This window comes from Lolium perenne, chromosome 2, assembly GCF_019359855.2.
Source record: "Lolium perenne isolate Kyuss_39 chromosome 2, Kyuss_2.0, whole genome shotgun sequence".
Taxonomy (NCBI): domain Eukaryota; kingdom Viridiplantae; phylum Streptophyta; class Magnoliopsida; order Poales; family Poaceae; genus Lolium; species Lolium perenne.
This window is the reverse complement of record NC_067245.2, coordinates 155,075,395-155,102,105: the sequence shown is the minus strand read 5'-3', so window position 1 is coordinate 155,102,105 and position 26,711 is coordinate 155,075,395. Positions and strand designations below refer to the sequence as shown.

At 44.2% G+C, this 26,711-nt stretch overlaps 3 protein-coding genes and 2 long non-coding RNA genes across 8 annotated transcripts; 1 reads left to right on the top strand and 4 right to left on the bottom strand.

The window, feature by feature from the left end:
- Positions 1-2,338: 2,338 nt before the first annotated feature.
- LOC127321889 (uncharacterized) lies at positions 2,339-8,551 on the bottom strand. 4 transcript variants are annotated; one of them, XR_007864388.2, is made up of 9 exons: positions 7,919-8,551; positions 7,712-7,841; positions 7,353-7,582; positions 7,183-7,245; positions 6,873-6,987; positions 6,525-6,603; positions 5,858-5,937; positions 5,474-5,591; positions 2,339-4,340 (listed from the first exon to the last, which is right to left on the bottom strand). It is a non-coding gene; the product is annotated as an uncharacterized lncRNA (long non-coding RNA). The 4 variants fall into 4 exon arrangements; XR_007864385.2 differs by having other exon boundaries at positions 6,525-6,600; XR_007864383.2 differs by lacking the exon at positions 6,525-6,603 and having other exon boundaries at positions 2,340-4,340.
- A 377-nt stretch (positions 8,552-8,928) lies between these two features.
- LOC127321930 (low molecular mass early light-inducible protein HV90, chloroplastic-like) lies at positions 8,929-10,129 on the bottom strand. The gene is made up of 2 exons (XM_051350885.2): positions 9,903-10,129; positions 8,929-9,818 (listed from the first exon to the last, which is right to left on the bottom strand). The coding sequence occupies exons 1-2, from the start codon at positions 10,047-10,049 to the stop codon at positions 9,465-9,467; spliced, it is 501 nt and encodes a 166-aa protein (XP_051206845.1). The 5' UTR covers positions 10,050-10,129; the 3' UTR covers positions 8,929-9,464.
- Positions 10,130-14,593: 4,464 nt separating this feature from the next.
- On the bottom strand, positions 14,594-15,407 carry LOC127321953 (low molecular mass early light-inducible protein HV90, chloroplastic-like). The gene has a single exon (XM_051350905.2). It carries the CDS (start codon positions 15,291-15,293, stop codon positions 14,772-14,774), a length of 522 nt encoding a protein of 173 aa, XP_051206865.1. The 5' UTR covers positions 15,294-15,407; the 3' UTR covers positions 14,594-14,771.
- Positions 15,408-16,468: 1,061 nt separating this feature from the next.
- On the bottom strand, positions 16,469-23,550 carry LOC127322123 (uncharacterized). Its single transcript, XR_007864538.2, has 6 exons — positions 22,947-23,550; positions 20,191-20,352; positions 18,336-18,598; positions 17,795-18,029; positions 17,493-17,551; positions 16,469-17,218 (listed from the first exon to the last, which is right to left on the bottom strand). It is a non-coding gene; the product is annotated as an uncharacterized lncRNA (long non-coding RNA).
- Positions 20,460-22,280, top strand: LOC127322122 (uncharacterized). Its single transcript, XM_051351083.2, has 4 exons — positions 20,460-20,771; positions 20,876-20,934; positions 21,060-21,946; positions 22,143-22,280. The coding sequence occupies exons 2-3, from the start codon at positions 20,909-20,911 to the stop codon at positions 21,724-21,726; spliced, it is 693 nt and encodes a 230-aa protein (XP_051207043.1). The 5' UTR covers positions 20,460-20,771; positions 20,876-20,908; the 3' UTR covers positions 21,727-21,946; positions 22,143-22,280.
- Positions 23,551-26,711: the final 3,161 nt, after the last annotated feature.

The following is a 26,711-nucleotide window of genomic DNA, read 5'->3' as shown; positions in this document are numbered from 1 at the left end:
CGTGCTTACCATGCTTTTATTCCGACCGTTTGGCTCTGGAGGGAGCGGCGCGAAGCTCTGTTCTTTCTTTTCACAAGATGAAATTTTGGTCCATGGTGAAGTCAGAGACGGAGAATATCATGAAGGCCGGATTGGAGGAGTAGCAATGGAGGTTCGAGTCTCTACACTGTTGAGGAACTTGCTTGGTGTTCTGGGTTTCACACCAGCAATATGTAAGTGGCGGCGGCACCACAGGTGAAGTTCAGAGTCTTAACTTTGAGGATGAAAATCCAAGGTCTGGCTTTAATTGGTTGTGTCTGACAATGACCTTGTTGAAGGTATTGTTTTGAGAGCAGAGACTATCTACATGGAGAAAACCTAAGATCTTTGATCGAGCGATGATGGTGCTTGTGTACTGTTCCCTTCCTAAAGGCCTCACTTTTGGAGTGTCTGGAATTCAGGTGATGTCTTGGTGGTGGTTTTATTGTTGCGTCTAGGGCTAGAATACCGTAGCGGGATTTTATTTTCTTAGTCTCTTTTTTCCTACTTTGGTTGTGTACATCTGTATTGCCATTAGGATATTACATTATTGTAGAGGCTACGTGTAATTGGAATCTCGACATATTAATACATTCTCTTTATCAAAAAAAAGTTCAACATCCGTTTAAAGTTTGAGTTTACAAATAAATACATTGTTCGTGGGTAAATCAGAATCGATACATGTATCAATTAACCACTAAAGACTAAAGAGAGCATGAAAGCATGCTATCCCTAAATGAAAATACAAAATGCATTGGGTGTACATATCTCGTGCAACCCTCTCTAGCTGGTTAAATCTAATATTCAAATTCTCTCATTTTTTCATTGGTTGTAGGAAGGACCACATATGGATCCAATACGTTGATGGGAAAATATTCATCGCGTAATATTCATATGGCCTATAATAAAACGCATACACCACTCATATTTGCACTTTATCCTTCTTATTAACGCGGCGTAACTAATTCCCAAACAAATTAGCTATACGCCAAACCACTTTAGCTGACATGCAATTTATAAATAAATGTTATATTTTCTCCTCGTGATCACAAAAGTAAAATTTTGTATACCCTTGCCATTTTCTCTTGCCTAAGTTTTTTTTGTAAGGATTACTTTTTGCTACAGGAACTACATATATTTTTGTAGAGGTAATTTATTCTCTAAATGTACTTATACAGAAATATCGTTAATTAGTCCCCAAACAAAGGCATCAAGATTCATGGTTAGGTTAACATCAAGAAGCCAAGTGACTAATTGGATCCGTAGAACTTCTCCATTTCCAGTTAAATTTCTCCGAAACACTTATTCACCAAGTGTTTGGCGAAATTCGAAGTGCTACATTTGATATATCCCTCCCTACTGAGCAAGTCACCAGCGTGCAGATTGTTGTATGCATAGACAACCAGCCATAGTAATTACTAGATTTAGATGTGCGCCTTGGCGCACGATCCCGTGAGATTCCTGTGTAGGTGGTAAAGTGACAATGAATCTTGTTAGGGATGTTTTTCAAAATGTAGTTACACCGTAAATTACGAACAGAAATATAAACATTTATATACAACCAGAAAATCACGATGAAAATATATTATAGGAACTAACAGTTGTTGAACGAAGGAACACCAATATCATCATCCACAAAGGTAGTAAGGGCGCGCCTTCATGCCGAACTTATGTGGGAAGATGAAAATACGTTTGAAAGATTTTACAAAAGAAAACCGATAGGTTGAACTTACACAAAATTACAAACATAGTAGAAAATGATTATATTAGAGCCGAACTTTGGCGCGTGTTCCCGACTTCACTCTGGTAAACGATTTCGCTATATTAACCATGTCTGAAAATCTATTATGAGTAGGCGCTAAGTGTAGAAGACACAACACTTAGTCACTATAAAAGGAAGTATAGAAACAACCCACATAGGTATCTACTTCATATGTAGAGACCAATCATAAAAGAAATGGAATTTAACAAAAAGCTAAACTGAAGCTAAATAAAACAAATGGTGAAGAACACAAGCTTAATTAATGTTTATTACATCCTTTGTCGGAAGTAGGGGGTAGGATAAGTTGCAAGGAAATTATATGAGGTATTCTCTTCGAATATATCTTAATTGATTCAGAGTCACTTAAATTTAGATATAGGAAATAATTTGTTGTAAGGAGAAAGCATATATATGTACAAACAATGGCAGCTCTACAAAATATGTTTACGGTACAACCAACGGCGTAGCCCCTAGCAGAAAGTAAAAAAAAAAAAAACACTGCCGCGCGGTCTGATCCAGCCCACATGGTCACAAGGATCATTTGTCTATTTCTTACCTGTGAGCCTCGAACGCATGGATACGAACAACAATCCTCTTATCTCTCGTCTGTGAAAGCGGCTGACTGTTTGGCGGTGTGCCCCATGAGCGGTTGGGATGACCAGCCGCCGGTGGCGCTGGCCGCTGGGTGGCGGCGGCGGTCTACTGGAGACTCGTTCGTCTTGTGTCAAGGCCGCACGTTGTGCAGCTCAGCAGCACGGACTCAGCTCGAGCTACCCTCCGGCCGGCCGGCGAGGCGGCAAGGCCAACCCTCTCTCTGTCTCGTGATTTCCATTTGGTAATTCTCTTGTCCCACTTGCGGTTCTTGATTTGGTAGTTCTCATTCTTGCATATTAGAATCAGGGAAATTTCAGGTATAAAGAAACGAAGATCTGATCTGTAGGGAAAATGTTATATTGCAGAAACTAATGAGAAGTAAACAATTGATGAACTTCCTTGACAGGTCTAGGACATGTAGCATGATATTGTTCTTTGTATAAATTGTGTGGTAGACATCTTATCCAACTATTGAAAACATCCCTAAGAAATCGAAGGTTATGATCTCTTTGTGATTATATGACGATGGAATTTTACAGGAGTAGCTAATTAGTATAGGACAAGTGCAATCGATAATTTACATCAACCTCTATATATACAGAATACAACCGATCAATTTTCTGAACCAAAATATTACAAAATTCTGTATTACTGTAGAAAACAAGGGAGATCAATAAGGGAGAAGGGTGGGGATTGATAACATCTTGCATCAGGTCGTCGCTGTCTGTCTGCAGTGATTGCCGAAAGATGCAGCCTGACAGACTACTCAACTTCTCATCGTTTACTTGAGCTGACTAAAAAAGAAATGAGTACACAACATGGCATAAACATTAAATAGAAGAATATCCCCTTGCAGCATAATTAAATTCTCATCAAACAACTTGTAGGTATATATAAAAGAATCTGCGTACCATAAAAAAAAGATGAAGTGGAAATAGTGATCGCTTATCTACGATAGCTGTGACATACCAGAAATAGTGATCGATTATCAAGTAGACATACCATATCTGGTTTACATTGCACTGGTAGTGTAATCCAAATTTAAATACAAGCTGGAAGCGAAAAATGACAATAATTGGATTTCTCTTTATTTCTTCAACTATAAAAAGCAAAAGACAAAAAGAAAAGGAAAAACCAATTGTGTGCTGAAAACCTGAACATACACTATAAGATGGAGAAAACTGCTTCAAAATAAATTATGCTACCAATATGCTTTACAGACTTGGATGCAGATCACTGATATACACATGCATGATTTTTCAAAAGCTAGGCAAGTTTCTATTAGAACCCGAACAAGTAAAATCTGCTACAAAATTTATATGGTTACAAACTACATCTGGTACTCTTAACTTGCACAAGAGATATAAACATGCTAACAATTAGAAAGCTAGGAGAGGACAGATGCTCAGAGACATACTCAACCAGGCTGCAAACAAAAATGGTGAATCATCCATCAAAAAAGCCTCAGGACGCAATTGACCACGATAGAGAGAATGCTACAAATTATGATGACCGACCATATTAATCCGCAAGTACCACTATAAGAGCTGCTAAAAATAATGTGAATAATCATGTGTTTCAGCTAACACCAACCGACACCGGTCCCACTGTACATATCTCTGAAAACAACCTAGTTATTAGGGCCCCCATAGAGAATTGGATAATTTTAGAAAGACTAAGAACTATACATGCAGGCTACTCTCATTTGATTCAACAGGTTGAATGTGAGAAAATATGAGTTACCCAAAACTTTAGAAATATATGACCAACTTTTGCGCAAGAAGTCGAAGGCACATCATGCCACTGTTGCATGCAGTGGAAATATTGACCGTGAAGTTCCGAGAGATAAATAGTCAACAAATGAGTAAGTAAGGGAGCAGGGAGTACAACCTAATAACCTTAGATGAAGTAGGAGGAGATGTACCCCGTGAGCTTGCAGACAATGTGACATGCTTCATAGAAAGAACTGCAGAGCCAACGAATATTTGAGTAAAATCTCACGAGTTAGTGCTTCATATAATGAAACCAAGCCAAACCCATTCTAACAAAATTCCACTACAGTTTTAGGACATGTACAAAGAACAAAAATCTACAATGATGGAATAAGCAAACAGTTTTGGTATCAAAAAACAGGACGAACAGTATACAACAGTGTCCAGAGCTACCAATCCTGTTAAAAGCATAATAGTGATCCACTTAATATTACCGCGTAAGTATGACAACTATTAGTTGACATATGGAAGCGAGAAAAAAAACAGGGTTTGTACATTAAAGTATTAAACAGAACTATCATCCTATTAACTCCAGATAAGCAGCCATTTTCTCATAACTGAAGTCGGCTTGAAAGCAAACCCTCTATGAGAACAACATGGACCAGCAGACATGCAAGACTACAAAAAGCCATGTGGGCATAGATGTAAACATGTAGATTTCAAATTCAGAGTTCAAAATCAATATTAATTGCAAAAATAAAATAGTTGGATGTTATCCATGGGAGGAATTTCAGTTTTCGTATGCTATCTAACATATTACTTTCTATATTTTATAAGCACCATAAGCAAAGTACACCTTGCGAGGCTATTTACAGGCTCATGACACATACAGCTGGGTGGATTGAAATACCAAGCACATTATGGGAAAATGTTCATATGTCTCTGTTTTGTGAATAACCAAACAAGCTATTTAGCAAACCACTGAAACAAATCAGTTATAACAAACTTTCCGTATAGCAATAGCACTAAACTGCCTTTCATTTATATTTCTTTAGTAACAACAAACTTTTCATATAGCAAGTTGCAGCAAACAGGAAAATAAAAGCAATCGAGGAACTGCGAGCACAATAGAACCACCACATAACTGTTTTAAGTTAAATTATCAAACACCCAATCATATTTATTTTTTATCCCTACTGAACCAAAACATCAAAAATTCAAAGCACAATATGAAATCCTTAGGAGGTACCCACACAACAACTTTCAGTACAGATACACAAACACGGTAAAAGAATATTCAAAGACATACATTAAGCATCAAATTTATATAAAAGCAACATCAACAAAGCCTATATAGAGAACATCCATGATTCATGAAGTTCCTTACCGAACTGATAAGTACACCTTAGTGTGTTGAACTCATATTCAGTACACACCATCCTTTTGAAACACGTCCATGGGAGTACTGTGACAACTGGTTGGCGAGGATACTCTCCATTCATATCCTTCCACGGGATGCAACCATTAAAATTATCAAACCTTTGACAACTCAGCCAATAGAATGTTAAATGCATTCAGTACCTTGAAAACTTTAGACTATAAAAACTGTAGTTGGATTATTCACCCAGTAGATATTATGGATCGGAGGGGTTAAAATTTTACAGTACTGGTAGACCTGCAACAATATTTTTGTGACTTTATGAAAACTGAGGTATGCAAGCAACATAAAGGAGAAAACAAAAGATGAAAGAAAGCAATATGAAGGACTGACCATTATCAGTATGTGTAGCTTTGATTTTCTACTTGGCCACCAGATGTGACACCAAGCCTCCAGCGTCAATGAATCTAGGCCTGAAACACAGGCAAGGAATGTTGAGGTACAAAGAACTAAACCAATCTCGTAACAGGGTAGAAGACTTTGTCTAATGTGATAAAGTGATAATTATGTGGCGATGTAAACATGAAGATAGCACTCAAATCCATCGGTAATTATGTGGCTACGTAAACAACATAGTAGCCATCACTAAGATTTTCTGTAGGCACATACAGAGTACCATATGTCAGTACACAGGATACCAGTATATGGTTAATCATGAGAGTTGTGAGGTACATCAACCTAAGTAAACATTGCAAGTCGATGCTTTTTGTTTTTGAATATGAAGGAATCAAACTTCATGTAATATCAAGGCAGATTAATCAATCTTATATTTTGGAACCATTAATTGAGTCAACTGCTACTTGTGTTCTCAATCAAAATTCAAACTAATCCCCTACTTATTTATATGAACCAGATCCAGAGAATTTATGTGCTTATTCATAAATTCAAAACTAAGAACCATTATCTCTACAAAGACGTTACTGATGCAGAAGGGGAAACTAAAAATATCCTTAGTCTGAGTTTATTGATGCACAAGTTGATCCTATCAGCAAACCCTCACCTCACTTTTGACCTGCTACTGCCTCGATGACAATTATAATTATCCTCCAACATCCCTAATCCTATTAGACCATAAACTGCTACAAAAATATATGTGAGAGAAAAAATAAAAATATATAAGTGAAATTGCAATTAGGTCGCTACTCATTCTGAGCCAGCGAGTTTGCAGTGATTTAACATTCCTTTTAGCAACTCTTTGTTTGATGAGATTCTGCGAAAGTAGAATCATGCAAGTGCCACGTGTATACTGTAATATGCCTCTTCGAAACAAAATTAAATAAATCCAGCAAAATTAATAGATGGAATGTTGCAGCGTGACAAAAATTTGGAAACAAGGGGTTAAGGAAACCTGAAAAGGATCTATTGGAAGTAGAGGCCATGATGCCGGCTTGGGACTGGGCTTCTCTTGTATGCCTCTGACGACAATGACAATGTTGCACAGACCGCGGCATCACAACCCTTCACTGGCAAGAATCAAGCACACACAAAAAACAATTAATTCCCAGTTAGATCATAGAAATATAACAAAACGTTTTCACTTATCCAATAATTTTTGGGGGACAGCCAGGCAAGGATGCTAATCCACCATCCAATGCTCACACATGATTTTAATACCTCAAAGTGAGTGTACAGAGACAAAATGGGAACGGGGGGTTTACCTGGATGCGCAAGTGGCCTTATTCTAAATGAATTTTCAGATAAGGGGATGACGAACACCAACTCTGACAATAAAAACATAGAGCATCATACATCAAGATAGAAAGGTGGAGTTTAAAAGATACGTAGTTAAAATCTGATGGTGGAGAGGTAAGGTAATGATCTCACATACCTAGGAACGGAGTGCATATACAGAGCTTCACCGGCATCGACAACTTGACCTGGCCGAGGCTAACCACCTCCACGCGCTGCAGGGACCAAGAGGACCTCTGCACATTACATTGCAACCTGATTTGTTTTCTTCGTAGGAAAATGTTGGCCATGCCCATTGGACTTCATCTGTTTCTTCAGATAAAGTTCTTCTCCTTCGATGTCTTCTGTCATATTTAATGCTACTGGAATCTGAAATACAGTTAATAAGTAAAATGAAACCATGCATCTTTTCCCAAAATATGGGAGAATCTACAAGTAATTCATATGTTGAAGATATCATATGATGGTACTAAAGTACACACGGTCACTATTTCATACCTGGTTTGTAAATTGTAAATGACCTAGAAAACCTGAATTGACTTGCAGCAGATTTTTGCATTATGGTGATATCTCCTGCCAACACTATTTTGAGTTCCTTCTGGCTGAAATTGATTTGCTTCGAAATCACCTGTATAAGTATACCAATAATTTGATTTAGAATATGAAACAATCAATTATCTAGTCCAAACATTGCACAACTCTCACTTTCTGCTCCTCCTCTTTATCCTGCAGCCTGGCTCTCCTTCTTGGTCTCTGCCTCATATTCCCCTTGCAGCCGAGCACCGCGCCACCGCTCCTTGGAGAAGGCCACCGGGAGCGGCCTGCTCTTCCTTCTCATGACCTGCTAGGATCAGAAACCCTAGAGCAGAAGGGGCTCGAGCTGAGGATGAAGGTGAGGAGGAGGGACGTTCGGGATTGGGAGGGAGCGCTAGGGTTTTCACCCGCTGGTGCAGCCGCCCTGGCGAGCAGATGCAGCGACCACTGCTCACCACGGAGCTCCTGCTCGTGAAGCGCTCGCCCCATGGCGTTCTTCTGTTGCTCGCCCGTCGAGGCGACCGGCATGTGGAGGAGGCCCGCAGGCATCGCGACGGGTTGCTCGCCCGACAAGGCGGCCGGCGAGGCGCGACGGGCTGCTAGCCGGCGAGGCGGAGCGCGAGACCTGCTGGAGGCGCTATGGAATTTGGAGGATGATGTGGAGGGATTGGGGGAGAAGAGAGAGATGAGGGGATTGGGGGAGACGGGAGGATTGGGGGAGAGGAACGAGTCAGGATGTGGAGGACGTGGAGGGATTGGGATTGGGTGTGGAGCTGCCCAATAGAGGCCCGCTAGGATTTTCACCCACGAATCCACCCAGGCAACTGACAATATGGACCATCTAGAACAAGGGTCCACACGCAGTGACAGGCGGGTAGAACCTCGCCGTTTCATGTCTTGATCTAGCAGGCAGTAAAAATATCTTACCCGAAATGGATGGCTGAGATGCTCCAGCTGAAAGCATCCTATGGCTGAGAAGCTCAAATCGATGTGAAGCCCCCTATGGGGGGCATCGTTTATACCTTTAGATGTTCAATGGCTTGCCCGTTCAGTACGTAGAAACTCGATTGAATTTTAGTTTATACCGCTACTTAACATTTTACAAGAATTGGCCCACTTAAAATATTTTCATCCGAACAGTACGCGGAATTGTGCAGTAGTAGCGCGGACGAAGGGAGCCAAATTTCAGTAACACTGCGATATTTTGCAAAGAAAACCCGAAGGACCTGTACATTTTGTCCTATCCGCTGTATTACGGCCTAGCGAAGCAAGTACAAAAACTCATGATACGAACATACACGAATGACTAGCTAGATGATCCATTAATTGCTGAAGTATTGGCCTTAAGAGATGGAGTGATCTTCGCGAAACTCCGAGGGTTCTCACATGTGGTGATGGAGATGGACAGTTTGGAGGTAGTTAACCTCTGGTCTTTGCGCCAGGATGATCGTTCCATCGTGGCGCCTATCTTAGATGAAGTTGGGGAGCTGGTTTCTGATTTTGTGTCGTTCTCAGTTCAGCATGTTAGGCGTTCGGCAAATAATTCTGCTCATGTATGTGCGAGACTAGCTTGTACACTTGATCAAACCTGTAGCTGGCTTGATGAAAATCCTAGTTTCTTGTCCAGCAGCCTAAGGGCTGATTGTATTGGAAACCATATTTAATAAAGCTCCCGATATTCTATGCAAAAAAAAAAAAGCTAGAAGCCCACACTAATCTAGATGTTGATGAATGGCGCGCCGGTGAGGATCTCTGTGGCGGCGAGCGCGACTAGTCCGAGCATGGCGAAGCGGCCGTTCCAGAGCTCTGCGTTGGCGTTCATGATGGCCCCGGCCCTGCCCTCGGCGCTCTCGCCCTGGAGCAGCGGCACCAGCGACGCCACGGAGAGCACCGCCACGGTGTACGCGAACCACGCCTGCCCGGTGCCGTTGCCGAGCTGCGAGAGGAGGCCGTCGCCGCGCCCTGCTTCGACGGCCAGCGCCGTGACGAATCCCACCATGGCCAGACGCCCATTGATGCGCTCCGGCGCCGGGCCGCTGAACGCCAGCGCGTCCCAGATTGATGGGCTCGGCTGTGGCAGGAACAAATATCAGAAACTTGTAAATGAACCGGTCAACCGGGTGACATACTGACATGTACAAGTTTAACAACGTACCTTGGGCGATGGTGTACTCGGCTTCTCTGTTTGTGCCCGGACGACGAAGGCGCGTCGGCCCAGCGCAGGAAGAGACTGGGCGCCGAAGCGGCCGGCCGGCATGACGGCGGCGCCGGCGAAGGAGCTCATGGCCATCACAGTCGCCATCTATTCCGCGGAAAGTGCAGGAAGGGAGGAAGAAGCTACGGAAATTTGCTGCTACTTTGCTGTTTGTGTCTTCGACTGTTGCTGATGTATTTGCTGAGAGCCAGTGGGCACAATTTATAGGCATGTGCTCCGGGCCAGCGAACCTACCTGCGAGGCGCTGGGCGGTGGCCGCGACGGTGCCCACGTCGCGAGCGGCTCTCGGCCGTGAGTTGGCCTTGTACGTGGACGTGGAGGCCACCCTGCGAAGGACTTCATAACCAGCCAAACTAAGAAAAGTTGCAAAACATAGATTGGGGACTTTGATTGGAATGGATCACACTCACGAATCTAGACATGAGCAGGTGAGAAATCTCAGGCAGATGCCAAGGCATCCCATTTCGAAAAACATGGCGAGAAATCTCAGTCGAGTGCTCAGCTTTTTTTTATATACCCGGTGACTAGTGCTTTTTTTTCGATAATGGACGCTTTATTATTTAAAAAATTTAAGCATTACTCTGGGCATCTGTATAATCAGGATACACACAATCGTTTCAGTTCAAGAGGTGCAAAATAAAAGGCAATCAAAACGAAAACAAGTCAAAAGCAAGGTAGTCTCTATGGAGGAGGAGGGCCAATCCATAGATTATGTTGTCATCCATGTAGGGTAAAAACATCCCTCGCCGCATCCTCCATAAATAGATCGCTGTTCTCCACACACTATAGAGGTGACCAGAAACTTGTACATCGGTAGATAACCTGCATAAGAGAAACATTTTTATCATTAAAAACATTGTCATTTCTACATGGTTATAGCGACCAAATAACGGTAATTGGTCCCACCATAATAAATAGCTTGAACCTAGGATCTACACCGTTTAGCCAATTGTCAAATATATTCGCAACGCTTCGTGGTGGATATAAGGTAGAACCTATCTGATGGCTGACCATATAGATCTAACAAATTGACAATGAAAGAATAAATGTTTGTAGTCTCGGCATGATGACAAAACACACACTTTTTTGCTTCCTTGCCAATTATGTTTGCAAGGTTGTCTTAGTTGAGGATTACCTCTTGACGAAGATACCACGCAAAAACCTTTGTTTTAAGTGGGATCGTCATCTTCCAAAATTTTGAATTATTAACAACTAGTATAGCAGGTTGGATTAAAGCCTTATACATGGAATCCATGGAAAATTTACCACTCTCATTTTGATTCCAACAAAATTCATCAGATCCCTGCGACAACTGAACCGAATCCAGGCGTTGTAACAAAATATTCCATGATGTTTGTTTGGTGGATATATTTCCATCACCTTAGCGGTTGTATCACTTTTGTGGCGTACCATATTGTACAAAGCCGGATATTGTTCTCGGGGCGTGGCATTATCTAGCCATCTATCCTCCCAGAACCTAATTTTCGATCCATCCTTAATCGAGAAAGACCCATATGGAAAGAAGAATTTCTTCGTTGCCATGAGACCAGCCTAAAGTGCGAATCGCTAGATTTTCAAATAACCTACGACAATGTCCTTGAACCAACATGCTTTCTCCTAAGGAGGGTTTGCCAAACCTCTTCTTCAGTAAGAAGCTTGAAAAGCCATTTACTAAGGAGAGCTCTGTTCTTGACCTCAAGGTTATTTATCCCAAGTCCCCCTTGGTCTTTGGGACGGCAAACTACACTCCACTTAGCCAATCGATTTTTTTATTATTATCCCCTTGCCAAAGAAATCTTGATCGAAAGTAATCCAATCGTTTTAAGACAACTTTTGGAAGTTGGAAGAAGGAAATCATATACAATACCATATTTCTTAGTAACACGTGCTCCAAGTGCATTCGATCTTCCCTTGGTATATTTTATGATGTTACATTTGGAAAATAAAGTTACATATGCAGGTAAAAGTTACATTCTAAATTATTTTGTATTATTGGTCAACTTTTTTGTACCATAACTTCGCGACTTGACACACTATAGGAAAAAAATGTTAGAGATAAATGCTACATATTCTGAAAATTTGATACATACAAATCGGTTTTGTACCATGATCGGACATGCGAAAATAGGTCACTTAATTGGATCGGCCTACTGAGGAGATTATATAAGAAGTTTGACCGTACGTAATTAAACCGGTGGTACGTCAAGAAAATCGTGACACGTGAAAAAAAAAACCGGAGCCCCTGCTTGGTCCCAAAAAAACCTGTATCCGAGCGTCCCAATCTGAACTCGGACGTCGTCAACGCCTGCCCCTTCCAGAGAGTCGTGCTCCTCTGACGCGAGCTCAACGAGCTCCACGCCGGCCGCTCCCCAACAATCTCACTGGCAGCCGCGGCTGCCCCTCCATCTCAGTCAGTCGGAGAAGCAGCTGCCAGTGGGCGGCGGGAGCGCAAGGAGCACCAGCAAATGGCCGCGGCGGTTAGGGCAGCGTCGCGCAAAGCAGATGCAGTGGACCCGCAGCGGCCTGGGCGAGGGCGGCCATAGCGTAACGGCCAGCAGAAGTTGGGGCGCGGCGGCGTCGGCGCGGCGCCTCCTTCCGAAGGTCCTCAACCGGCCCTGCAGCCTCACCGTTCCCTTTGCTGCCGGCTCACCCGGATCTGCTCGCCCTCATCCACGCAGGTGCTCGAAGCGTTCCGCGTGGATCCAAGCCTCTCTGACTTTGATCTGGATCTGAGGATTTGGGTTCGACTTATTTGCAGCCACACTCGTGCTAATAACAGCGTATACCACGCTCCACACCACTTTATCTTGCACGACGCGCGCCTCCGAACAAGCGCTGGATTCGCTGGAGGCAGGAGCAGGGGATGAGCTCACCGACGTCCACGAAGTGGAGTTCTGAGCGTTGGATGGGAGCCTGTAGTGATGGGCTGCATAGCTCTATATTTTGAATAATTCAGAAACAACATATAAACTTGCTTGTCAATTGCTCGTTGCCATCGGTTTCAGGATAGATGCAGCGCCAATGCTCTTGTTTTCCAGTATTGCCGAAATCATTTTCCGTTCGGATCATACATATACACTACGGGAGAATAAGCTATGAGATTGATTAACAGATATTGTTTGATAAATTTCTGAAACTTTAGGGGAGTGATGTTTTGGCACCCGGTAGTATATGCTCCCGGTTTTCAAATTTTATTTTTAATACACTTATAAAATGTTTAAAAGTTCGAACATAAAATTTAATAGGTACATCTCGAAGTTCTACACGTTCATAAAGTGGTTCCACGGAAAACCGATATTTTTACTATCGTGTGTAAGAAAGACAAATTTTGGTGTACATGATTTTTTTTTATTTTTTTCACACAAGTCATAAAAAATGTTTTTCTTTTTGCAAAACATGATGTAAGTACGTAGAATGTCGATAGGTAAGCGCGGAAATTTTTGTTCGATTTTTTTTTTTTACATTTGAAAATATTTTTCCGGTGGCAAGAGCATATGCTCCTATGTGCCGAATTGAGTTTCTGAAACTTTAGTTCATATAGATTAGTAATTAAATTGTTAAACAAGGACATAACATGCAAGGATGAAGCAAGAGGAGACATGTTTATTTTGTGATGTCATTGCTATTGTAGTTTCCCAGAAACATCTTTGAGTTTAAGTTATTATTCTTATTGCGCTTAATAATAAATATTAAATCTTACTTATCAATGTCTCCGTCCCAAGGCCGTGGAGGCGATTGTTCTAGCCGAGGAGAAGGTTGTGGATGTGAACATAGAGGCAGCCATGTGGTCCATTGACTTCTAGGTTTGATGCCCTAATGGTGTTGCAAGACCATTTAAAATCAAAATAGATAAATTTAGAGTTCTTCCATGGTAATTTATTTATAGTTTTTTAATTGAATTACATTTTATTCAAAAAGTGCAACCTTATTTTATTTTTTGACATACATGTTGCTCTTGAACTATGTTTACATGTGGGGCAAGAAAAAATTTGAGGAAGCCTTATGCACCTCGCGGTGATGCAGATTTTTCACAACTCGATATAACGCACAAGCATGTTTGTTATATCTTGTAAACCAATATTATTGGTTGTTTCGCAGCAACGCGCGGGCACGCTGCTAGTAATAATCAGCTCTGCAAAACCAAAGAGGCCAGCAAAGAACATCTCACAACGAGATTTGAACCTGTAGCTTATTGCCAAGCTGACATAGCGAGTTGCTAAAATTTTGTTATAAAATTGATGCACTAGTCAATTCAATCAAAAGATTGAACCGGTAGAAAGGAGTTGTATTTATTTTAACACTCCTCCGCATCATTCAGGCTATTTTACACCTTAGCGTTGGTTTGATGTACGCTGTAGATTTTCTTTAATATTGCGTAAGTTAAGACCTCTTGGTTGTAATACCGTGTAGAATTTATGCAATAGACAACTAAACTAAAAGTCCATACTGAAAGAAAGAAGCTAGGTAATATATTTATTTCAACACTTTGTAACGATGCAAAGGGGCTAGAAGTATATTCATCTTCTATAAGTATACTCAGACATTCAGTAAGTACGTGCGTATATATAAACTGTACATGACATTTCTAAACCATGTAGTGTAGAAAAAACAAAAGTACACAAGAGATGGGCGCAATGGAAGTATATATGTGATATATTTGCAAAAAATGTCCTGTCAGGGCCTACAATCTCTCCTATCTACTGCATCAAGGATACAATTCGAATTTCGAAACGCTTAGGTAGCAAGTACTAGAGAAATTCATGACGATGCTGTACACGCACGTACGACAATGAGTCCACATCATCATAATTAAGTGCTAATGAATGGCGCGCCCGTGATGATCTCGGTTGCGGCGAGCGCGACAAGTCCGAGCATGGCGAAGCGGCCGTTCCAGAGCTCTGCGTTGGCGTTCATGACGGCCCCAGCCTTGCCCTCGGCGCTCTCACCTTGGAGCAACGGCACGAGCGACGCCACGGACAGCACCGCCACGGTGTAGGCGAACCACGCCTGCCCGGTGCCGCTGCCGAGCTGCGAAAGGAGACCGTCGCCGCGCCCCGCCTCGACGGCCAGCGCCGTCACGAAACCCACCATAGCGAGGCGCCCGTTGATACGCTCCGGCGCGGGGCCGCTGAATGCCAGCGCGTCCCAGATCGAGGTGCTCGCCTTGGGCTTGTTTGGTGGTGGCGTGCTCGGCTCGTCGGCTTGGGCCCTGACGGCGACGGCGCGTCGGCGCAGCGCCAGAGCCGGGGAGCGGGCAGCGAAGCGGCCGCCTGCTCCCTGAATCACGACGACGGCACCGGTGAACGAGGTGATGGCCATCATGTTCGCCATTAGTCAGCAACTCTAAAAATCAAGCGCGAAAGAGCAGGAGGCTTGCTAGTTAGGAATCTGCCTACACAGTTAAGTGATGGCCATCATGTTTGCTACCTTGTTGGCTTTATTAATTTAAAGTCGGCAAATCTTTGCCTATTATCTAAAAAAATCTTCTCGATGTGTTGTAGAGTTGATGTCGTCGATTTGTTGTTTATGAGTTCAGAGAGCTGGGCTCAATTTATAGAGGCTGCTGCTGGGGTATTGGGTTGAGCAGTGACCAGGAAGCTAGCTAGTGAGGATCGAGCTGGTGGCCGCGCGCTGAGCCCGAGCCGCGTGAATCGAACAGCCCGACGTGGAGCGAGGCAGCTCATGATACGGCTTGCGAACGTGGACCTCGAGGCCACCGTACGTGACTAAGCTTCGGTAGCCCGGTAGGCATGATAGATCCAGAGAAAGCATATACGTCCACCTAGCGGAAGGAAGGGCGAATGGGTGTTTTACGTCAGTTTGTGTTTTGGTTTACTAGCAATGAAGGGCGCGGCGGCACGCCGCGCCATGTGTTGGCCAGACGATGGTGAGTCTTGGCAGTGTTAAATACTTGTGGGTTTTAGTTTTTTTCTTTTTACAATTGTGTTTGTTCTGGCTTTACTAAAGGTGCAACGGATTTGTTGTTTAATTTTGTGTGACGTCTTTACATAGATCTATTTGGTTGGCAAAGGGCAGATGTTAATTGTGTTTGATGGTCGTATCTACAGGGATGGACATGCATTCTTGGGCTTGCTTCTTTTCCTAGTGGCAGTTATGTTGCAGTTTTGGGTGAGCGGACGCAACTATGTTGTAGTTTTGGAAAGTGGAGGCAACGTCTTAATGTTGGGGCGATGACACCCAGCGATAAAAGACACAATTAAAATGCACGCCTCTTAGAGAGAATCGTTTTTCTTTCCCATTAATATTGCAAACCTCTTTCCTGTGTGACATTAGTTTGGCAGCGTATAGCAAAGCTAAACCTAATTTAGATTACACATAAGTACTTGAAATATTCGAAGGCTGCACATGGCCGTACATCTGAAGCCATTTTCTTTCAACGTACATTGATTTCACGCACACCTGACCAATATGGACATCTCGAGGCTAATTTGCACTGCTATATATTTGCAAAAAGAACCAGTTACCTTAAAAAAACCATGTCCGTAGAGAAGATTTTAAAAATGGTTACATACTCAAGTGAATACCCTAGATCCATGAAATACGATATTTTTTACTCTCGTAATCTAATTGTTGTCTCTGATCATGTAGCAAGCTCCCATCTTTCAATATGTAAAGCATGGCGCGTCAACATTATCCGCAACTCAATTCTCCTGCAGTGAAATCAAATTTTATTCAAACAGTGACCCAAAAGAACTCCCACATATATTCTGACCAGAGGCCCCGAAAAAGATTGAAAGCAAAGTCCATTATGTGTGTAACCGTTCTTATGAACATACACAAAACACATTATATTCTCAACACATATTTACCTTTTATGGGCTCGGTTACCACATTGATGACCATTGCTGAAGCAAAACAAAGGCAACCTCTAGTGAGAATACACTATGTATATTTGTTTAGGAAGTAAAACTATCTCCATTAAAAAGATGCCTATACTTATAAGAGAACTACTTGGACTAATGTTCTGAAGAAATATATTATTTTCTAAAAAGTAACATGAGTTCGGTAAGACAATAACTGCATTGTGTATGATGAATCATGTATATGCAAGACAGTTAATACCTTGCGGCACAGAAAAAGATGTATGCATAAAGTACGCAGCTATGTGACTCCTAGCAGCTGAACATCAGCAGACCCCATGCCGGAACACGAATGGTGTTGCACATGCAATCGACTTAAAATGTAGTACACGTAGCTGAGTTTTTTCTTGTCGTTGTTGTATTCCTCAAGATGATCTGCATGTATTATAAGTTTAAAACTTCTTTTCTTAGGGTCAAACTATGCATGAAATTAATCTGCAAACATAAGCAATTCCAAAACAACGGAACAAAACATAAAGCTTAATCCCAATCATCGCTTCATGTTGTGATCGCTTGTCGTATTTATGAAACTGCATTCTGCATTCACTTAGTTAAATACACAAATGATGTCTCGATCAAATCCATGGAACCTGGAACGGATGCAAGCAATTGAATGGTAGATTGATCTTAAAGAAGAAAATAACCTAACCTGCATTAGGCTCTGTGGTTGGGAAATTATATGGAGTGTTTGGCAGGCAATCCAATCACCTGCACATAGAACAACAATTCAGTAATGTTGGGCTACAAATTAGTTATTAATCTGCAACTTGAGTCTGTCAGGCATAGAATAGATGAATCTGGATTCAATGGAAAACATATACGCATCATGAACATGAAACATATCGAAAAAATCCAGCAGATGGGGCCTAAATTATCAAAAATCTTAAAATATTGTTGAGATCTTCAAAACTAAGAGAATGTTTGGAGAGAAGATGAGGTAACGGCAATTACTGGAATTGGCATGGCGGAGCGGAGCCAGCGACAGTCAATACAGGCCTCCAACAGCTCCCTAACCTCATAGTGGTGATACCTCTCCTCGGCATGCATCTTTTCTGTGGGTTGGGCCCTTGATGGCTTCACCCCAAAGTACAACCCGAGCGCGACAAATTCATGGGGAATAAGAGTACCAAGGTGAGACAGTGACCTTTTCACCCTAGCCATTAACAGCAGTAGCACGTCCATATATCTGTCAAACAACAAGAGTTCAGTAATGCAGCAAAGGAAGTGAACTGCTGAACTGGTCTGTGAGCTGAAATGTTGGAGAAACAAACATTCTCTTGTCTAATATAGAGAAAACTGTGAGTTGTGTTAAAAATATAAATCAGATAATTTATTCTATCTGCAATAAAAAACAGAAATATATCTAATCCTGAAAATTAATGCAGATGGTGAGGAACAATCTGTCATCGGACATCACATCTAAAAAGTAAAGCCCAAGTCACGTTACATGATCTTCTATGGGAAAAAAGGTCGACCCATAAGCGTGACTAACCTGGTCTGGACAGGTGTACAACACGGATATGTCGTCGCCCGCCTCCTCAAGGAGTAGGTTCTTCATGGTGTGTGCGGCAGCAGGCTCCAGCAGACTCTGCAACGGGATCAACCACCCATTTCAGTTGCCACTTGGCAATGCATGTGAACATCTTACAATGAAACTGAATGTCATATTCTTTTATCTGTGCAATCTGGCATGTGAGCATGTGTCCGTTTGTGCTCCATAGCTGTGATATCAGCGACGCCGACAGGAGGACCAGGCTAGCAGAAAGAACACACAGTAAGCCATTGAAAACCTCGATACCATGGCTCACAGTGCGCAATGGAGTTTCATATGGGCGAGTTCAGATGGTACCAGGGAGTACACCGCCTGAAAATTTAGAACCATACGTTGTGGAAATAAATAAAAAAGGTGCTATGCTAGTTCTGTATATCCCAGGATTAGCTTATGCCAAGGTATGGTCAGAAACATGTATAGTTCCTACTGATACATGTTTTCATCGGGGTATGCTTCTTTTTAGCATTCTCTATACGTTAGATATAAACGAATTGATCAAAAACCAAAAATCCCTTGAAACAGAGCAGCATTGTAGGTTCAATTCGAAATGGTTTAGTTTATTTTGAATAAAACAATCAGAAAACGAAACAACGTAAGACAGGGAGAGTAAATGATTTTAAGGGTAACACACGATTGTGAAATTCAATATCTATTCCTTTCAAAGATGAGTACGATAAGACATGACATGGTAAATTGGCTTCCCATTGATAATTAAGCAGGCTTTCCTGATTGGCCTATTTTTTTTTTGGGTAGAACAAATAATACTAACTGTACGTCTATGCAATCCAGGATCTGAATCAGAATTTCCCAGTGTAAGGTGTGGGGTATAAAGCAGGGAATTTTCTTTCACTGACACATCTCTATGAGAATTGACACATTCTGTTTTTTAAAATAACATCCACAATTCAAAATTAAAATCTCTGAGGACATGGAAATAAAGAGGTAACCTACTACTATTTTTTACATCATATAACTAATTGTGCCCCTTATACATGTGCAACATCAAGCTAGCTCTGCATATCCTTGGTTATATAGAACATTTATACCAAGAAAGAAGCATACATGGATATCATGATAATATAACCTACCTCCACCACCTCACCAAGAAAAACTTTCAATGTAGAAGGAAAGAAAACCTTTAAAAAATAATGATTGATTTTCCTTCTCCAATACTTAGCTGTATGAATTATTAGCATGAGTAACAAACACAAAATTAGGAAGAATACATAATACTACACACATGTGTCGATCAAGTCTAATGTACGTTTTTTTTTGTTTAGATGATTTATATAAGTCATGTCCTGCAACACAACATAATATGACATCCTCTTCCTCATAAAAAAGCCTCTTTTTTTTTGCAAATTGTCATTAAAAAGCCTTGAAAATCAGAGTATGCATCACATCCATAGAAGAAATATTTGATTGGCACCAAGGTAAATAACCAAAGGAAAAGACATGTCATGGCTTAAATTACATAAGCTTCCCCACATCACGGGACATGAAATCTACATGTACTCAAGACTGGAAATTATATAAAATACTTCCCAGAACCCATAAATAGATGTTCATGTATATCTTGTGCACATCAATGAGCTTTTACGTCAGTATGTATGTAATTAACTCTGTCACGTTATTTCTAAATCAATCTCAGTATCGAATAGCAACAACTACTGAAGTGCTGAAGTAGCAGTAGTCATAACAGCAGTACATACATCCGCATCCAATTTAAGCTCAAATTACCAATGTGAACTATGGAAAAATCGAATAATCTGAACACAGTAGGAAGGAGACTCACCGAGCTGTATGCAAAATTGGATAGTCAGCGCATAATTCTCACAGCCAAGGTGTGACATCTTCTACTGTATTAGGAAAACACATCACCTACGCAAATCACTTTATTCACCGTCAGTCCCGTGGTCAACGAAGCTGTTTCCGTCCTTGCCGCATCCACTGCTGCCTGATAGAGATGGAGAGTGGTGAGACCCATATGGTAGAGGAAGGGGCCAAGATGAATCTACCAAGATCGGTCATGGAAAAGAGGAAGCTAAATTGGAGGGAAAATTGGGCTCATACCATTAAAAGAACCAAACTTTAGAAAAATACCATTGAAGTTTTTGGCTTTGGAAAACTACCATTGAAAGGCTGCTCCGTTATTGGTTTGTGCCATTGACGTCAACTGGCCGTTTGCAACCACGTATCAGCCAGATTAATTGGTCAGGCTGAGCCCAGACTCCAGGAACCACACACGCACCCACCAGCCAAGAGCCCAAGACAGACTGAAGAAAGGAGACACGCCGGCGACGACTTCTCTGCCGCTAGCTGCCGGCGACGCGCCTCCCCGGCGGCGGCTCTTCCTCCTCCGTGAGCTCCTCCATGGTAAAGACCTTCTTCCTCCTCTATCCCCCTCGTTCCCCTCGCGATTTGTCCCCTTCCCGTGCTCCTGTGCATGGTATGAACCCTAGTTTTTGGGGATTTTGTAGAGCGGAGACAAGGAACCAGGAAATTGACCAAGGATGGATGAATCTCAAGTTCAAGAAGGGTAATCCCACTGAATATCTCCATATTTTTCAGTTAGTTCATACTTTTCTTGTATTTGTGTGTGGACGAGTCATGAGGTCCTTATATTGTTCCTCTTTTTTTTTGTTTCTGGCTTGCATATTGCAGAGTTGATCCAAAAACTGCTTGTAGATTAGAGATCCTTGTCAACTCATACTTCAGTATTATAGATGGCAAAAAGGTTTATAGTAAGGGCAGGACTGTAAGCTGGGTTGTCGATTATGAAAAGTATGCACTGATTGATCTGCGCAAGGATATTGCTCCATACTTCACATGGGCCAGCGACCAAAAGGCAAACTTTTGGGTTGTTGATTCAAAGCAGCATATGAAATGCAGGTTAGATACTGACAGTCAACTTCTTGAATTGCTAAAGGCATCGCAAGTGGTTAAGTTGTTCATGGTAGTGGGTGCATGGGAGGAGGGCCATGTTGAGACCAATGTTGCCGAGGAGGACATGAGTGCTGCTACCAAGGTGGTTGAGGAGGAGATCAAAGTTGAGGGGTTTGCATGGGCAGAAGTACCAACATATGGAGAAACAACCGCAGGGCCACCAATGGCTGAAGAGGAAGAAAAAGAACACTTCATGACTTTTGGGTGTGATCCTCATGGAGATGAACCAGCTGGAGCAGATGAAGAGTGGAGGTACTTCAAAAAGGGAAGACATGGAGGTATGCGGTTGACCTTGAGAAAAGAGAATGTGGTTGTGGACAATGGGAGGTGTCCGGAAAACCATGCCCTCATGCTATATACTTGGTTGGCAAAGTTAGGCAACTAAAGAATGAGGACTTTGTGCATGACTACTATTCCGTAGAGAGATTCAAGATGGCCTATCAGCTTCAGATCGCTCCAATGAATGGCAGGTCAGAATGGCCAAAGGTTGATGTTGGTTTTGAAATGATTCCTCCACCTCTACAAAGGACTGCTGGCAGACCACGAAAACAGAGAATTAAGGCGAGTGGGGAGCCGGGGAAAAGAGGACCATATCAATGCAAAAGGTGCTTTCAGTTTGGGCATATAGAAAAGGGTTGTACTGCTACTCAAGCTGAACTAGAACAAGAGCTTCCACCACCTCGTCCAAAGAAAGGGAAAAAAACAAGGTAATGTACTATTTTCAGTCATACATGTGCTGCAATGTTTTTTTGAGGTTGTACTGCAACACTTTTCCCTCACTAACCAAGTTGTAACTCATAGGAAAAGCATATCAGAGGACGTTCAGGCCTCCAAAACATCTGTTGAACCCACTGTGTTGCCGCATTCAAGCCCAGGTGTAGCAACTCGACCAGCGGCTCCTCTTTCTCCAACCAGCCCCGGTGTAACAACTAGAAGGATGGCTTCTCTCTCTCCAACTAGCCCAGGTGTTACAACTAGAAGGATGGCTGCAATCTCGCCAGGAGGTATCAATCGCCGGATCATCATTGAGTAGATCAATTAGCTGCCTAGAGGGATAAATTCACTTTTGTATTGCTACATGTGCAAAGATGCTACTTTGCTGTGAACAATATTATGTACTGAAGTTCAGCTCTATATTGCTGAAAGTCTTCTTTATATGCTCAAGATGATGTGATATCTCCCTTTTGTTATATTCTCCCATATTGGTTTTTATGTTGTTGAATATATGCTGCTATAACGCTGTTTGGGAGGCAAATAGAATGTTGTTTGAGAGGCAAAGTGCTGCTGGAGATTTGTTTTTGGATCATCTATTTAACTGGCTTGGTCAGGTGTGTGCGTGCATTGAGTTGTGTTCATGTTGCATGTACTCAGGTGTGTGCGTGGATTTTGTTTTGTTCAACCTGGGTGTGTGCGTGTGTTCAGCTGGCTCTAATTTTCCAATTGATCACTTTGCAAACGGCCAGTTGATGCCAATGGCAGAAACCAATAACGGAGCAGCCTTTCAGTGGTAGTTTTCCAAAGCCAAAAACTTCAATGGTATTTTTCTAAAGTTTGGTTCTTTTAATGGTATGACCCCAATTTTCCCTAAATTGGAGGATCGCATACCTGCGCACCGAATCGTCGACAGGTGGTTGTTGACCTCCTCCCTCTGGTGTTGAGGTGGTTCCTCTCGCTCGACTCCGGCAGGCCCTGCGTGCTCCTGGCCTCGCCTTATCCGCTCTGGCCGTGAGCTCGGCCACGCGACCCCACCACGAAGCTCCTCCCTATGGCGCGCGACCCTAGCCCTCTCTCTGCTCCGCGAATGAAACACCATCGCCGTCACCCTCAGGCCTCTTCGGCTCTTCCCAAACTGCTGCCCGCCGGCGCGATACATCAGTGCGCCGGCCTCCGCCGCCGCGGCCCCTCGCCTCGGTCTCCGGCGCGCCATTCTCGACCTCCTCGCGCGGCTCTCTATGCGGTGGTGGTGGTGCTGCTCACGCAGCTTTGGAGGGAGACCTCGACCACATGGTCTAGGGAGATGCTCCCAGGATTCTCCCATGGGAGACCGGCGGAGGTGCAGGCCGAAGGAGAGGAGGGCGCTCCGCCATCCATCTCAGGAGGGAGAGAAGAGGACGTCCATCTACTCATCCACGCCGCATCCAGCTCCTTCTCCGCTCCTCCTCTGCGCCTCCACCGGCTCTGATGGCGAACGGGATAATTAACCAGGAGTCCAGCATATGAATAGATGCTGGGAAGAGGCGAATGGTAAAACGTGTCAAGGCTGCCACGAATCAATCTGCTACTCGAATTTTCTACTGCTAGTACCAAATCTTCGAGGTCTTCAAATTATTTCTTCTTCCAAGACATAATCTTATATTTTTCTAAAGGCAGCTAAGGATAGATAATAAGCCATAAACCTGAAAATACCAACGAAAGTTTTCCGCATATGCAAACTCTCTTGACGCGACACCCGACAGACTTCCACGGTGGACATGGCATTCAGGTTGAATTTTAGTCCCACGTCGAAATATGACATAGATTTGCACCTACTTAAATAGCTTTCCACGCGTGGAGGTAATGTGAATCTCTGGCTCGCTCGGGAACAACTTTGTTCTTTCTCCGCGCGTGGCTTCCAGGCGAATCGCCAAACGGAAGATTTAATAGGCCTACTCCAGCTCGTGGTCCGCGCACCCTGCAGAATACGTGGGCCAAGCTCTCTCTTGTCGCCTACGCTAGGTTCCCGTGGACGGAGGAGGAGAAGCGGCAGGATGCGCGGTGGGTTGCCAACGACGAGGCGATCCGCGTCGCGGCAGAGGCCACAGACGGCTGGTATGAGGCCGCGGAGGAGGGGCCCGACCCGCCACCGAGGAGGAGGCGGATGTCGTCGCGGACGCTGACGGGGAGGAGGCTGTCCACGAGCGCGAGAGGGCGAAGCTCAACTTAGCCATCGAGAAGCGTCTTGCCGAACTCACGCGCGAGACGCAGGAGCACGAGGCCTACGTTCGTGCCAGTCGTCGCCGTTTAGGCGACCTCATCGGCCGGAAGAATGATCGCTCAGGCAGATGCCCGCCGCCTCCTCCAGCTGCCCTCACCCGACCAACGCGCCCACGAGGAGGCTGCGGAGGCGAAGCTCGGCCGCCAAGAGCGGCAGCGTCGCCAGCAGGCGAACCAAGAGGCCCGGGCCGCCGGCCGCGTCCACCTCGAGGCACGGGACGCTGTAGAACGCGCCGATGTGGGAGCTTGGGTTGTGGGGGAAGCGGCCCGTGACGGAGCAGGAGGCGGAGCGCGAGCGCGCCCAAGCTGCGATGACGGCGAGGAGGAGGGCGGCCGCGGAGGATCGCCGGAGGAAGGACGCCATCGGGACACCCAACTCGTAATGCTGGAGTGGAATCCTCACGCATACATGCCGCCCGCGTCGAATGAAATCCACGGCCGCGACAGCGAGTCGCCGCCGAGTCGGTAGCTAGGCTAGTAGTAGGTAGTATTAAGAAAAATGTAATATATCTAATTTTAATGAAAAATGAAGTTATCTCCCTATGACACGCGGGCCAGGGGAGGACAAGGTAGGACACGAGCGGCCGGCGCTCGGCATCCGCGGTCACGCAAACGAGACCCAAATTTAGGCCGGATTTAGATCGTTTCGGACGCCGCGGCCACCCGTTTTAGGGATGGTCTACGTGTTGAGCCGTGTTTTTGTCTGATTTAACTCGCGGGCAAGGGATGTGTACCCGCGTTGGAGATGGCCTCAGTGAATGGCCAGCGCTCGGGCGCCAAAGAGGAGGGAGAATGCTCGCTAGGGCGCGCGCGCTCCGGTGCTTGCGCTTCGCTAAGGTCATCTCCAGCGGCGCGACGCAAACGGACCGCGCGGACCGGAAATGCGTCTGCACCTTGCTCCAGTGGGGCGACGCATCGTGTCGGAGGCGTCCGCAACGACGCAAATATGCGACACGTTTGCGTCTCCGCGGACGCTGCGCGGTCGCGCCTAGCGTCCGCTCGCTTCCCTACGGGCCCGCCTGGCAGCGACCCTGGTCCTATCGGCGTCGAATTAGCCCACAGCAAGCGCGCGAATGGGAACCGCCGGAGTGGCAACCGCGGCGATCAACCTGCCAACCGCCGGCATGGAGCGCCAAACCGCCGCGGAATAGCAACCGTCGGCCTCTTCGTTATACGCGCTGACAATAATTCCCGCAGAATATAACCATGCTTCCACTGTAATTCACGTCCAACCGCCTCCTTCTTACGCTTCTTCTTTTTCTCCAACACCGGCGAGCCATGAGAGACTACACCCTGCCTTACGACTCCGAGAGCGAGGGCAGGCCGCCCGGATGGATGCATTGGTGGGAAATAGACGCCACGCCAAGCGACCCGGGCTCCACGCCAAGTGACCCAGCCTCCACGCCGAGTGAGGAGGAGGAGGACGGAGCCGGCAATGCCAGCGACGGCCAGGAGGTGGACGGAGGCGCCGCTGGCAGCGACGGCGAGGACGAGGATGAGGAGGAGGAGGGGCAGGAGGATGACTCTGACGCCAGGTTCGACCTGCAGGAGGCGCAGGAGGCGGCGGACGACGAGGCGGCGACAAGGAAGGAGTCCGACTCCAACTCCTCCACGGACGTGTCGTCCTCCAGTTCCTCTTTCGACGAGAAGGTGACAAGCAAAGAGGTGTAGGAATGAGGACGACGAGGCAGGGCCTTCTAACAAGAAGGTCAAAAAATAGTTTTAGTTTATATGTTTTTAAATTTGTTCTTGTTTGTATGTTAAATATGTTTGAACCAATTCCTTTGAAGTATCCGGTAATCTATTCGATTGGAGCAACATGAAATCGTTTAGTACTACTTTTTCGCGTTTAAACTTGCTCAATCAACAAAAATGAAAAGAAGGAGCAGAAAAAAAAACAGTTTCATGTCCAAAATGCGTCGGACCGCTGGAGGTGGCCCCCGACGCAAACGGATATTTCGTCGGTCATTTTGGCGTCCGCCACACGACGGAAACGAACACCCGCGAACAATTTCGACGTCCAGAATGTGTCGCACCACTGGAGATGCCCTAAAGGAAGTCTAACGTGGGCTCGGCCCGTTTTCCGGCTCGCTCGCAATAAAAAGACAACTAAATACGAATGATTCGATCCTAGCTGTTATTCATAGGAGGACTTGCCGCTGGGATCCTTCTGTGCTGTTTAACTATACGGACTGGCCTGTTTTATTTACTAGATGACACCCCGCGCGTTGCTGCGGAAATTTATAGCTCGAATTTTGAAATCAAAACATTTGATTTTGGATAGCTTGATGCAAGTGATCTAGAATCACAACGCTTGTGAAGCTCAAATATTATAGCTAACAGAAAAGTAACTACTAATTTTGAATTTTTATTTGCTTCATCTACATTTGAATTCAA

Bases quoted from the DNA above. Each gene is read 5' to 3' on its own strand.
- LOC127321930 (XM_051350885.2), bottom strand. From the start codon at position 10,049: ATGGCGACTGTGATGGCCATGAGCTCCTTCGCCGGCGCCGCCGTCATG. The intron at 9,819-9,902 runs GTACGTTGTTAA...TTCCTGCCACAG, and splicing joins CGAGTACACCATCGCCCAAG to CCGAGCCCATCAATCTGGGA.
- LOC127321953 (XM_051350905.2), bottom strand. From the start codon at position 15,293: ATGGCGAACATGATGGCCATCACCTCGTTCACCGGTGCCGTCGTCGTG.
- LOC127322122 (XM_051351083.2), top strand. From the start codon at position 20,909: ATGGATGAATCTCAAGTTCAAGAAGG. The intron at 20,935-21,059 runs GTAATCCCACTG...TGCATATTGCAG, and splicing joins GAATCTCAAGTTCAAGAAGG to AGTTGATCCAAAAACTGCTT.